This window comes from Paramisgurnus dabryanus, chromosome 7, assembly GCF_030506205.2.
Source record: "Paramisgurnus dabryanus chromosome 7, PD_genome_1.1, whole genome shotgun sequence".
Lineage (NCBI taxonomy): Eukaryota > Metazoa > Chordata > Actinopteri > Cypriniformes > Cobitidae > Paramisgurnus > Paramisgurnus dabryanus.
Window position 1 is genome coordinate 10950138 of NC_133343.1, and position 13183 is coordinate 10963320.

Below are 13183 nucleotides of genomic sequence, written 5' to 3' on the forward strand. Positions count from 1 at the left end.
TAACTCCAGTCCTATGAATGCACAGCACTACTGTAAATGTTGTATGTATTCCTTAGTTAACAAACTTGACCAATTGTTCATCACTTAATCAGGACTAAACTGAGGATAGATGTACAAGAAAGGTAACTTGTTTAATTGTTTATTAACAGAAATATATGTCTGTCTTATGGAATCATATCAATCATGTAAACATGGTATTTGCTGATGTTCAAAGCATCATAGGAAAAAATATGATTTAGGTTCATTTGAACATGGCATAGTTGAAATACTTAAACCAAGGGGGTCTGCTGGTCACACACAAAACACTGAATACATTGCCTGGTTCCACTATGACATTTAGATTTCAGAATTTGGCATTAACAACATGGACATGTCACCAAATATCTATCCCATATACCACATTTGGAATGGGGTGAAACAGCAGCCAACCAACTGTTCCACATCTGTGGTGTTATTATCAAAATATGGACAAGGCAGATCAGAAGGCAAAACAGTCATACAACTCAGTACCAGCAGGTAAGTATGTTCTGGTATGTATGTTCTGGACTAAATTTATATTCCTGTATGAATAAAGCAGCAAATGCATGGATAAATAAAATGCTATTCAATGCATAGCAACAGAAAGTTAAAGTGCCATCCTGCTTAAAAATGCACTCTGTTTGAAGGAATGTCTTGGGAAAACTTCCTTTTTTGTTGGAAACTCAGTGCCTGAAATCCACAAAAAAACAATGATTAATTATTTTGCCATTTTTATTTAGATTATTCATTTGTTTGATTCACTTCACCTTTTTCTTGGCTCTATCAATTGACAGTCCTTTAACACTAAGAGCGGCTATCTTGTTCTCAATGTCAGAGACCTGATTCAGTGAACAAACAAACAATTAAACGAACAAACATATGAATTAATAAACAAATAAATATTTCACTGAATCAATAGATATCCTGACCTACACAAACTAGCTTTGGAAATGTAGCTTACCTCACTCTCTGTGCTTTGAACTTTGGCAGCTGCCAAAGCAACTTGGTCCTCCAGTCCAGAGAGTTCAGAATCAGTTAGCGGGCCAAAGTAGTGATTCTTAGCATTCTGCTCAATCATTTGCAACTTCCTTGCCATATCGAAGGACTTCCCCGAAGTTATATATACCTGTATTGAAAGAGGACAAACATGCAGACCTCTGATCAAAAATTTTATGAACTTAGTAGTGATACAGTGTACAAAAGGCACAAAACCGCTTTGTGATTCAGTGTGCCTGATCTATCTATTTCTTAAAAAGTAAAACAAGTAAATAATATCTATAATAATCTTACATTTTCCTCAATGTCTCTGTAAGCATCATCAGCCTGCTTAACATCTGTGCCCTCTAACTGAAGTCTGTCATTAGCGTTTGATGGGGCCAATTCATTCATAGCGTTTTCAGTGGCATTAATAGTTCTTAGTATCTCGGTTGTGATGTCACAAAGGGCCGCCGCAGAGGATCTCTGAAAGCCATGTAAAGGGAACAGTAATTAACCGAGAGGATAGAAACCTCATCAGCATTAAAAACTATTGTAGTGATTTATTAGCCTTGCTAATGTTATAGCTAAATGAAGCACAAAGTGTTGCTAATGCTTTTTAACCCTTTATCAGTGCACGGGGACCCCACTGGACTTTTACTTCATTTTTTAAAAGTGTTACTTTCACACCAGGGACATGAAACTCTGTGACTTTTCCTAAATAATCTATCTAAACATGCACAAAACAACTGGGCTTGATTTGGTCGTTCGAGGTGTAATGTGTGTAATATTCTGATAGACCCCAAACTTTTAAAGAGCATAAGGAAATATAAAAAAATGTATATGGAAAACTATATGTTATTTTTTATTTACTCCTCAACTATACATTTATGCTGTGTTTTTGATGAATTTTTACTGGACAGTTACTTAACTAGGTCATAAAATGGCTCATGAAAAAAGGTTTTTTAAAGAAAAAAATCACTAAAACGTTGATCTTAATTAAATCTAAATTTTTTTGGACATTCATTGCTCTATGTGTTAGGGTTTGCTGGTTTGTGGAAAAACTTTAGAAATTATAATTAAAGAAAGAACGTGCAATGACCACATAAATCCAATAGAGGTCCATAGGGACTCATTTCATTTTCACTTATGACCCGTTTGAGGTGAAAATGACCCCACATTGAAAATGAAATTTTTTGTCAAAAAAATTACAAATTAAAAGTAAATCCATTATAAATCTGAAAATTTCTAGATATAAACCAAGGTCTGGTCCTGGAGCATAAATAAAAAGTGGAACGAACTTTCTATCTCATAAACACACACAAAATACAGATTTTTTTATGTATTTCAGAATGTTTAAATATATATTCACAAAATATATATCATAAAGTTGTGAGGAGTTGAAGCATCAAGAAAAATATATTGAAAATGAAATGAGTCCCTATGGACCTCTATTGGATATATGTGGTCATTGCACGTTCTTTCTTTAATTATAATTTCTAAAGTTTTTCCACAAACCAGCAGATGTCAGTATTCTATCCCTAACACACAGTGCAATATCCAAAAACAATTTATATTTAATTAAGATCGACATTTAAGTGATTTTTACTTTATACAAATCATATTTCATGAGCCAAATCATGGCCTAATTAAGAAATTGTGCAGTAAATAGGTACCGTACAAAACTTCAAAATGTCCACAAAAACACAGCATAAATGTATAATTGAGAAAATGATATATAGTTTTACATATAAAAAATTATATTTCCTTATGCAATCGCTCTTTAAAAGTTTGGGGTCTATCAGACGTTATCCTTTTTTAACACTGATCAAGGGTTAAGATAAACGAGGAGATTTTTTTTTGTTTTAGATTGGGCAAAGTTATGAAAATGAAAATACTATAACTAATGGGAACTATACATTTATATTTTTTAATGAGAAAAATACTTTTGATAAAACTTGTTTTCATGTTATTAAGAGTGTAGTAATAATTTACGCAGACCAGTTTGTCATTCCTGATTAAGTGGAAAGATCTATGTGACCAGAAATATTCTATAAAATGCCTGAATCTCCCTTTATTCTTTTAAATAAAATTCAATAATGGTAGACATTTTTACTTGTATGCATTTGGCAGATCCTTGATCCAAAGTGACTTACATATAGTTTTTATATATTTTTTTTCAGTATCTCTTCCCTTGGGTTGAACCCATGACTCTAACCTTACCTTGGAAAAAGCCCAGTGTGAGTTTGACTTTTATGGTCCTGTGTTTGGCGTGTGTGCTCACCTTTTGTTCTTCGGTAAGCATCTCATCACTGGAGGAGCTCATGGGTTCTTGAGGGCCAAGAGCCATTGGTGCCTGGTCTCCATGTGAGGCATTTCTCACAATGGATCCTTTCGACTGAGGAGTTTTCTTTGGCACATCCTCATCAGAGGAAAGTGCCCTGTCACTCATTAGCTCGTCTAGCTTTTTCTTGAGCTTCTCCTCCTCCAGTTGCATTGCTGAGGGCTGGACAGACTGCAGACATACAAAAAGCAGTAGATGTCAAATCAAAAGAAACGTAATTGAAACTTTTCCGAAAAAGGATCAGAAAAATAGCTGCTTAGCATGTTTCTGTTTTGAGCTTTCTTTATACCCGTTCAGTAGGCAAAGTCATTTTTTCTTCCAGTCGATTCAAGAGACTCTCAATGGCAGACATTCTTTTGCTCAGCTCATTGATCTACACAAAAATCAATAAAACATTTTTTTTATATGATTTGATGTGTTTTATTAATTAAGTATATTAAAAAGCCAAACTCTAGGCTTTTTAGTCTGGTCCACATTATATTTTACTCTTGCCCAGGACCACCCACTTAGACTGGCATACACAGCCTCATTGACATATAGATCAGCCAAACACATTTTTAAACATGACAGGGTAAAGTACATCTGAAATAAATCACAAAATATTACAGCAGTTTGAATTTTGATAGAGACCACATCCATACGAGTTTTACAGTGTTAAAGTAATCATACCGGTGGTGCTCCGTGATGAATGTTTTCTTGAGATGATGCCCGACTGCGGCGGCGTGGGGGCAGCTGGTAGACGGGGTAACGGAATATGTCCTCCTCATCTGAAGTGTCCAGGTAGGGCTGACGTGGTAGCAGGGAGGAGTTGATTTTAGAAAGAGAGCGAGCACGTACAATTCTGTTTTCAGAGTACAGGCCATCATCTAAAACAAGGTAAAGGGGAACAATCTGTTTTGCTATGTAACTGGATATAAAAACGAGATCAGAATCATAGAGTTTCTTTATTTTTTTTTTACTTTACATGCGATACAGTATGTTACTAATATAGATATTATAACAATAGATTTACAATACACTATACTTTACAATACATTATAACAATGAATTTTTCTGTGTTACCTTGCTCATCATTAGTCTTGTAAAGGTGCTGTTTACTTAGTGATATCAAATATGGTTGAATATGTTCTAAAAAGCCACCATATGTATCCTTTTATTGTATTTTAAGAAATTATTTTTATTTTAAACCATTACACTGTAAAAAAAACTTTGCTGCCTTAAATTTTTTTGTTAAATCAACTCAGATTTAAGAGTCATGTCAACAGAAATTAGTTGTCACAACTTTTAAAATATAGGTGAGAAAAGTCAACTTAAATTTATAAGTTATAACAACTCACCTGTAGTTATAACAACTCATCTCTAGTCAAAATAAATAAAAGTAAGTTGAAATGACTTGTAACAGTAAGTTGAAAAGTATTTTTTACAGTGTAGGTATTGGGCATTATTATTAAATAGACATGAGCAAGAGGGACCTTTATACATTTTCGCTTTGGGTGAATTTCCATTTTAAGTAAAAAGATAGAAGAAAAATAAATGAAAGCTGAAATGTTTCAAGCAATATATACTGGTTTTGCTCACCTGGCCGCAAAAACCTGTCGAGGCTCTTTCTGCGGTTCATACGCTGAAGATGGAGATGGTGCATATCAGTGTTGTATTCTACATCATTCCTCTGATCTCCTCTATCCTCCTGGATGTACTGGAGATGAGAGAGAAATGTCTATAATACCCAAGCACCCATTTTAAGTTTGGATGTTGTTGATAACACTAACACGATCCTCTCAATACCTGGACAGACTGTCTGCGTGAGTTAGGAGCATAGTCGTCCATGTCGAGATCCATGTGGTGCACAGAGAGTAGACGCTTGGTCTTTCGGATCTGTAAGGAACAATTTTTATATATTTTCTTTTTTGTATTTATTTATTTATCATAGGTAGATAGGTAGGTTGATAGATCTATACATGAATTGTATAATGTACCTGTTTATAACGTTGAGCTTCACTCGCATCAATATGTTCATCATCATGACCATTATACACATCTAAAATGAACAATATATAACGTTTCAATATCAGTTTTGATACAAATACATGTTGACAGTGCTTGTGCATCTGCCTACAGCTTTGCTCTGAGTCAAACAGCAGCTATTTTTTCCTATGTTTTCTTGGCAACACAATGAATGTGTTTGTGCAATGTGTACTCACTGCGGACATCAGGCATGCTCTGTGTGTCATCATCACGGTGCCCTGTGGAAACAAAAGGCAATGATGTTAATCCTCATGTGCATTATGAGGACATAGGCCTATTTTAACAAACACACAATCTGACATTTGCTATTCACATTCTAAACAGAGAGATTTTAACTCCTTAGTGCCTTTTAGACAAAATGGGTAGAATTGTATAAGTTAAACTGATTCATTCTGCATTGTAGGTTTTGTATTTAATAATATAGTGCAATTAAAAAGAATAGAAAAAGATTTTTTTTACATAACAGTACACAATAAACTGCAATAAACAGCATGTATTGCTTTAAACCAAAGACAGATGTCACACTTCAGTCAGCTTTAACCCCACGTCCCTTGCATTCAGCCAAGGTCTCTCATTTTTCTTGTAACATGTCCCATCATGCAAGGCTATAAACAACATCAGCAGCCAAACAAACCATATGACCCAGTTATGGTCACATCAGTGAGTACACAGCCTCTAGACAAATTTTGTTTTAATTCAGCAGACAGATTAATAAACCCTGAACACACACACAGTCTGATAGTAACATGTTGGTCGAAGCATTCTTGTACTCACCTGAGAAAAGGTAACATGCTGTTAAACTATACTACAGTATATTATACTGATCAGTGGCGCTATGTGTGTGCAAGAATTGTTTTCAGTGTAAGAATATGGGCATATAAAAAATCAACTTGATGTATTGTGTACTCATTTTTCACTACATATTTATAGTTATACGTGCCTCAATGTCTCTTCATAACACTCGCTTGCACAACCACTTGAAATGGTAGGTGATACACTGAACCAGTATGATGATGTGACAGCTTATTCAGACACATTGAAGGTTATCAGGAGGCTTTAAATAGCACCCACCCTCTCCATTTAATCTCTTGTACAATGACCTCATCACCTTAGCACTGCCGAAACGCTTAAAGCGAGAGCGCACGTTGTCATGGTACCATCCCAAAGATCCAATTTTAAGGACCCTACGCAGAAAAACAAGTGTTATGTAGTATATTTCAAATTATGTATTTGTTGCTCACATAAAATTGTATTTTATTCAGTTGTATAGGCTGTAAACTAAGAAAACATTATTCTTCTAACCTGGCCATGCGGCAGGGGTCGCATACCCAGCCGCGTTCTTTCTTGTTATAGCGGCTGCAGGTCTTGCAGGTGTAGAGTTTACAGTCTACGCACTGGCGTTTGCTGTTCACCAGGAACTTAAAGGGCTGCAGACAGCGGATACAGTGAGTGTTCACCAGGTTTGACTGAGATGATAGAAGTTCCCTCTTGGTTTCCTCTTTCTCTATCTTGGATTTGAGCTCACTGCGGTGTAATACAAATACACAGCATTTAAGAATGTCTCTACATACATAGTTATGTGACTAATGCAGGTTGAAAGTTAGATCTATATTATTTAGCATACATCATTTAAAGGTGACATAGAATGATTGAACGTGGTATTTATCCTTGTTCTGTGATGTGATTTTTTTTTTTTTTGGGTCTGTAATACCTTAGAAGCTTCCTAAAAACCTCTCTCAGATAGCTCTATTAGGGTGGGGGATTTTAAACAAGTGGTTTTGCACCTATTTGGCTCCCCCTACTGGCTTAACTTGCAATCTCATTACTGATTGGCTGACTTTGCTGCCACTCAAAAAATGTAGCCAATTATTTTAAAGTGCAGGGGCAGTTAGATGCCTGTGATGTCATAAGCATCAGTTTTTTCAGATTGGGCCGTTTTCTGGCTGACATTTCTAAAAGAGGAATTTCTATGAGACTGAGATGTTTAGCATGTTTAGCACTTTTTGTATGTTCGTGAATGCGGGTAGACTACCATTATTCAACAAAGACAAGGTAAAAATGGTTTTTCATTCTCTGTCCCCTTTAATTAAATGACAGTGCCGATATATTTCAGTATGCCTGACACATGCTTGGATATTACATTTTAAAGGAAATACTGCATCTTAATACATATTTTCCAGTATAGTACACTCTTAAATAAAGTTGTTTGTTGGGTTGTAAGATTCCATAAAAAAACGATTGGGCCTCAGTGGCGGCTGGTCACTTCTTTTTTTGACATGGAGCATGATGCACATGATTCACATGCAGTTTGTTAAAAGTAAAAAAAAAAACATTTATTTTAAAAAGTTTGAAAGTTTCTTTGGGAACCAGAATTCGTTATTCTATACTTTCACTGTGAAGATTATTTAGCACCTTTATTTTTAAAGTGTAGGTTGAGTACATATGTGCTTTAAAATATTAAACAAGAATTCCACTTAAAATCAGTCCATTTATCGTTTACTGTATCTCAAAACAGAGACCATACACTGATGCTAAACCCATAGACCTTTTAAACGATGTATAGTAATGTTAATATTATTAATGTTTGTAGACAGTATACAGTATGTGACAAAAAAGAACTGACATATCGTCCAACATAAGCAAATAACAATTCAGTAACCAAACAGAGAGCTCCTTGTACCAACAGAACAGGGCTCTGGGGCATCTTTTTCCCAGCTGGGGGAATGGTGTGATCAGGCCTTGTGACTATGCCATGATCACAGTGGTCTTTTCACAACAGTGGTCTTTCACACATAGTGCCTTTTCCATAACCCTGTTGCATGGCTGTGTTTATAATGAACTATATAGAGAAATATCAAAGAGATTATACATACCAAGGGACTGTATATGTAAAATAATTAAAAAGTCCTCACCCGAGCCTCTCTTCCTCTTTTTTCCTAAGGACAACATCTCTCTGAATGACCTCCCATACGTGCTTGGCCTCCTCTTCTGATAGTCTAGACAGGTCCAATTTCTTGTCCATGCTTGGATTCCTCCTAACAATGATGATAGTAAGCATGACTTAACTGTAAGAATAATCTATTTCTTTGATAATTCCACCTCTCACCCTCAAAAGATGACGTTTCCAGTGTCAAGTGTAACACTAGGACAACAAATGTATTGTCAATGATATATACACTGTAAAAGGTAAAAGTTGGATCAATGACATTTTCCATTGAAGTGAAAATTTAAGTTGAAAAAATGTCAGAATTTAGGCGTTACCAATCGAATATATTTTTTCAGTGGATCCTACAGTATATATGACTTTTTACAGTGCATGTGTATATATATGTGTGTGTGTGTGTGTGTGTGTGTGTGTGTGTGTGTGTGTGTGTGTGTGTGTGTGTGTGTGTGTGTGTGTGTGTGTGTGTGTGTGTGTGTGTGTGTGTATACAGCGTTTATCTGCTCATCCATTTCTTAAAAAATGAAAAATGAAAAAATTGTAATAAGAGAAATTAATATGTAATATACAATTTAAATTTTACAAAACTTATCTAAACATTCCCGTCTTTAATCAAAAATATATTCTAAGGTTTTATATGATCATTAGAAACCTTTTAATAAAGTAACATTTATCTTTGTAACAGTTATAACTGTGTAGTTAATGTGTAATTCAAATATTTAACAAGCAAAATTTTATAATGAAGATTTTATTTACCTTGCTTGCAAGCTTGCATGTGCTCTTGCCAAGTCCCTCAGAATGAGGCAGATACTGTGAGAAAAGTCAGAGGTATGGCAATCTTAAATCACATGTCCAGTTATACAAAAAGGGGGAAAGAGAGAGAGAAAAACACCACCCTTTCTATGCTTGAATGAATAGGGTGATTTTTATTCAAAGTCAGGAATGGAGTATAAAATAAAACTTTGTTCCTTGACACAGTGTCTTAATAAAAAAAAAATATATACATAGTTTATTATTGTTTTATATAATTAGTAATTTTTTAAGAATTGTAAAGAAATTATTGATTTAAATGTTTGCCCTCAAGAACCTATGATCACATGATAACCTATAGCGTTAAGCTATAGTAGTTTTCTTTATAATATATTCATATATAATTATTTCTGGTTCTCACATGTTTATATAAATAGGACATCTGGTGCTTATAATGACCTGTTTTACATTACATTAAGGACTGGCAGAGCACCTTATTGCAGTCCCAATAAGATTGGCAAGGTGACAGCGCAAATGTTTCTATTTACTGTACGACCATCTACAGTCAATGTTTGCTGTGGCTAAAAATGAATCTGGGATAGTTTTACACATAGCAGCTCACAGTCTTAGATCTGCACCCTGCAACATTCAAAAGTCTATAATGTTTCACGGTTATACATTTTGCAGTGAAATTATAAAATGACACCCACATTAGTGGCTTTCAAAAATTTAACAAGTCTTTTTAATTCTTTGATTCAGCGATGGGTGTGTCTTAGTGACCAACACAATAGTCCCCCTCTAGCTGGGGTTTAGGCAAAAGACTTCCCCAAACTCCTGCTACAGAAGTGAAGGTTAAAAGAGAGGATGCCCTTTGCTGTGTAAGGACTAGACTAAGGACAAGCTGATTCATGATTCTAAAATTAGCTTCAATATGCTGCCATGACTCTGGGTGCGGGCTAGGGGAAGTCCTGAACTTAGTTAAGAAAAGATTGTGCTTTTCTTTTCTCGTCTCTTCTCTATAATGTGCTTGAAACAGATGAATCTTTCACTGAATTGACACCTGTTTCACTGCTGATCTATTCAAAGGAAACAGCATGACTACACTATGTGCTGGTTGAGCTCAAACCAGCATAAACCAGCTTGGACCAACATGATGTGCATGTTGGTCCTTTAGCATAGTGTTTCCCAATCCTGGTCCTCGAGGACCCCCTCCCAGAATGTTTAGAGTTCTCCTTATTCAACACACCTGATTTAACTCATCAGCTTGATTTAGGATACATGTTTACCATTTCAAAGGAGGCTAATAAGTTGAATTAGGTGTTTTAAATTAGGAGACATCTAAAACTTTCTGCTTTCTGGGAGGCGGTCCTCGAGGACCAGGATTGGGAAACACTGCTTTAGCAGAGCTCTAAATGTATCAGTTTAAAGTTAGCTGGTTGGATATGAAAAAATTCTTATCGGAACTAGTCTGAACAATCACCTTTAAAATAATTTGTTTACTTTCCATGTTGTGAAGAAAGGTTTTATCTATAGTGTGCATGCACTCATTACATCCCATGCCAGTTCAGCATGTAAGAAACATGTAAGCTGAGCTTCAAACTAAACAGTTAAATATATGTGACAGACATGCACAATACTATTCACGGCAGCTCAGGCCTACATACTTGAAGAGTTTGAAATCAACAGGTCAAGAGTGTGAACAGCTGTTATATTGTGTTGGTGTTGTAACTAACATTGCATTAATCATGTCTTATCGGTTATTTTATTTTCTCATATCACTATATCTCTAAATAAGTTAAATGGAAAGATTTGTTCACAGAGATACATACTAATATCTTTGTTAATTCAGACACTAGAGCTGACAGCTTCTCATATTGTATTGCATGTGGGTGTAAGATCTTGTCAACATGGCACAGGGTTCACAACAGTATTTGAGTAAAATACTAGTTTGTTTAGATCTTTTTTTAAGTTTTTTGTAACCTAACAAATATTTAATGACTTTTCAGGTTGATTTAATTATATTAAATAATATTTGAACCTTGCTCTTAACTTAGATGTGCCAAATTTGCTAGGTCAACAAAACATTTTTATTTTACTTATTTATTTATTTTGAGAACGAAACATTGCAAACAAAAAACATTATGGGTTATTTTCAAATTGATCATTTACTCACCCTCATGTTGTTCTAAACGTGATGTTTTTTTTTATGCTGTTAAACACAAAAGAAGATATTTTGATAAATGATGATAAGCACACAGTTGACTGTACCCACTGTCACATTGAGTATTTGTTTTTCCTTCCATGGAAGTCAATGTGTACAATTGTGTTGTTACCATAATTTTTCTAAATATCTTATTTTGTTTTCAACAGAAGAAAAAAACTCATACAGATTTAGAACAACACGAGGGAGTGTGTAAATGATGACTGAATTAAAATTTTTGTGTGAACTATCCCATTAAGTCAATGGCTGCGTTTGTACTTTCTTAACCCAACACTGGGATATAAGAATATAACCCAACATTTTTTAAAGTGTAATTATAAATGGACTGAAAAAGATGAATGAAAGTTGGACTTACAGGTATGACTTCTCAACCCAGTCTCACAGAGTTGCGTATAAATAGAAGTGTGAAAATCGTGCAATACATACACCAAATTCCAATTTAGCATGCATATGATATGCCAGTCCTTCCCATTCACTTAAACAGCACATCTTTTTTTGTCATTTTATTTATTGGTTTCTCAATTTTTTGCTATTTTTAACCAATGTTGCTTGAGACTTCAAGAAACCATGGCTTAAAAATAGACAAAAACATGAAGAAACCTGTATATTAAATAACCCTCTTTAAGCAAATCTCAAATCTAACCCTAAAAAAAAGAAAGACCAATAAATAAAATGACAAAAAAAGATGTGCCGTTTAAGTGAATGGGAAAGACTGGCGTACCATATGCAGACTGGGACTTAAACATGGCACTGGACTTTTTTTTAACCCAGAGTGGCTTCTTTTATTTGATTGATCAACATTTTGACATTGACCAGTGCCATTAGACCGCTGCACTTATAACAACAGCTTTATATCTGCTTATTACACGGCTCTCTGGAATGCTTGATTCTGATTGGTCAGTTGAGACATTTGCAGGTTCGTTCTTTTCGAATAATAACCGCTCCAAAATAATAACGCATAGCCGGACTACTTGAACAAGTAAAATCGTTCCGCGCCAATAAAGATCAATAAAGATTACTGTCTGTTTGGCGCCATCTTGTGACAAACACTCGACAACCACGACAAGACACAGAGAGCTTACTGAGACTGAACTTGACAAAATAGAGCATGACAGCTACGAAGCCAACACACAAAAAATACAGAATGGGCATTAAAACTTCTCAAAGACTGGCTAAAAGAGAAAAAATGGAGACAAGTATGAAGCAGAGGATCTTAATAAGGTATTACGATCATTTTATGCATCTGTGCAAAGTTTCGCGGAAGGATAAAAATGTTAATTTAAAACAAATATGCCAATAAAATGTTTCAAATTCATATTCATGTCCAGTTTTTTTTCTTATGTGGCAAGTAGCCGTGTAATAAGCGGGATAATGTAGAGGCAGCCGGTAGTTATTGGGAAATAAGCCCCTTCAGTGTGATACAAGACCCTCCGCTTCGCGTCGGGTCCTGATCACACTGTCGGGGCTTATTTCCCAATAACTACCGGCTGCCTCTACATTATCCCTTACATAACAGCGAGCCGGATTGCCCACATTTCCCAGTGGCCGTCTGAAAAAAACTCCTGGTGCTTCAGATGGCCTCTCATTGATCATAAATTGAATTGCCTACCCCTTAACCCTACATCACTTGGACGAAATCAGATTGTATTAAAACTCCACCTCTTAAAATAGTAGTAAGTTTGCAGTAAACATTGAGCAATCTACAGTATATTCTTTGCTTAATGGTCATTTTTAAAAGACCCTTTGGCAGACAACAGCCCAGTTTAGCATCTGACTACTTTGTATATATGCTAACAAAGTTTGCCGCTTTTAGCACTGCATTACAAAAGCTTTAGTCACGTTGTCAGTATCAAGTCTCGGTTCAAAATGTATTTTGTTTCTGAAGACCAATGCAGTTGAAAAAAACTGC

At 35.3% G+C, this 13183-nt stretch overlaps 1 protein-coding gene across 3 annotated transcripts; it reads right to left on the reverse strand.

The window, feature by feature from the left end:
- Positions 1 to 123: 123 nt before the first annotated feature.
- Positions 124 to 9211, reverse strand: mlpha (melanophilin a). Of its 3 annotated transcripts, XM_065240027.1 has the most exons (15): positions 9060 to 9211; positions 8275 to 8397; positions 6665 to 6886; positions 6434 to 6546; positions 5539 to 5580; positions 5314 to 5375; positions 5123 to 5212; positions 4916 to 5033; positions 4007 to 4203; positions 3627 to 3710; positions 3278 to 3508; positions 1309 to 1479; positions 980 to 1144; positions 786 to 857; positions 124 to 708 (listed from the first exon to the last, which is right to left on the reverse strand). In XM_065240027.1, exons 2-15 carry the CDS (start codon positions 8382 to 8384, stop codon positions 643 to 645), a joined length of 1743 nt encoding a protein of 580 aa, XP_065096099.1. In that variant the 5' UTR covers positions 8385 to 8397; positions 9060 to 9211; the 3' UTR covers positions 124 to 642. The 3 variants fall into 3 exon arrangements, with proteins under 3 accessions (XP_065096099.1, XP_065096101.1, XP_065096102.1); XM_065240029.1 differs by lacking the exon at positions 1309 to 1479; XM_065240030.2 differs by lacking the exons at positions 6434 to 6546; positions 6665 to 6886; positions 8275 to 8397; positions 9060 to 9211 and adding an exon at positions 6137 to 6396.
- Between the last annotated feature and the right edge of the window lie 3972 nt (positions 9212 to 13183).

What these genes read in the sequence shown, in the direction of transcription:
- mlpha (XM_065240027.1), bottom strand. Translation starts at nt 8,384, where the DNA reads ATGGACAAGAAATTGGACCTGTCTAGACTATCAGAAGAGGAGGCCAAG. An exon ending in CACGCAGACAGTCTGTCCAG is followed by an intron (nt 5,034 to 5,122) that starts GTATTGAGAGGA and finishes TCTCATCTCCAG; the next exon opens with TACATCCAGGAGGATAGAGG. An exon ending in TTCATCACGGAGCACCACCG is followed by an intron (nt 3,711 to 4,006) that starts GTATGATTACTT and finishes ATTTTTGTGTAG; the next exon opens with ATCAATGAGCTGAGCAAAAG.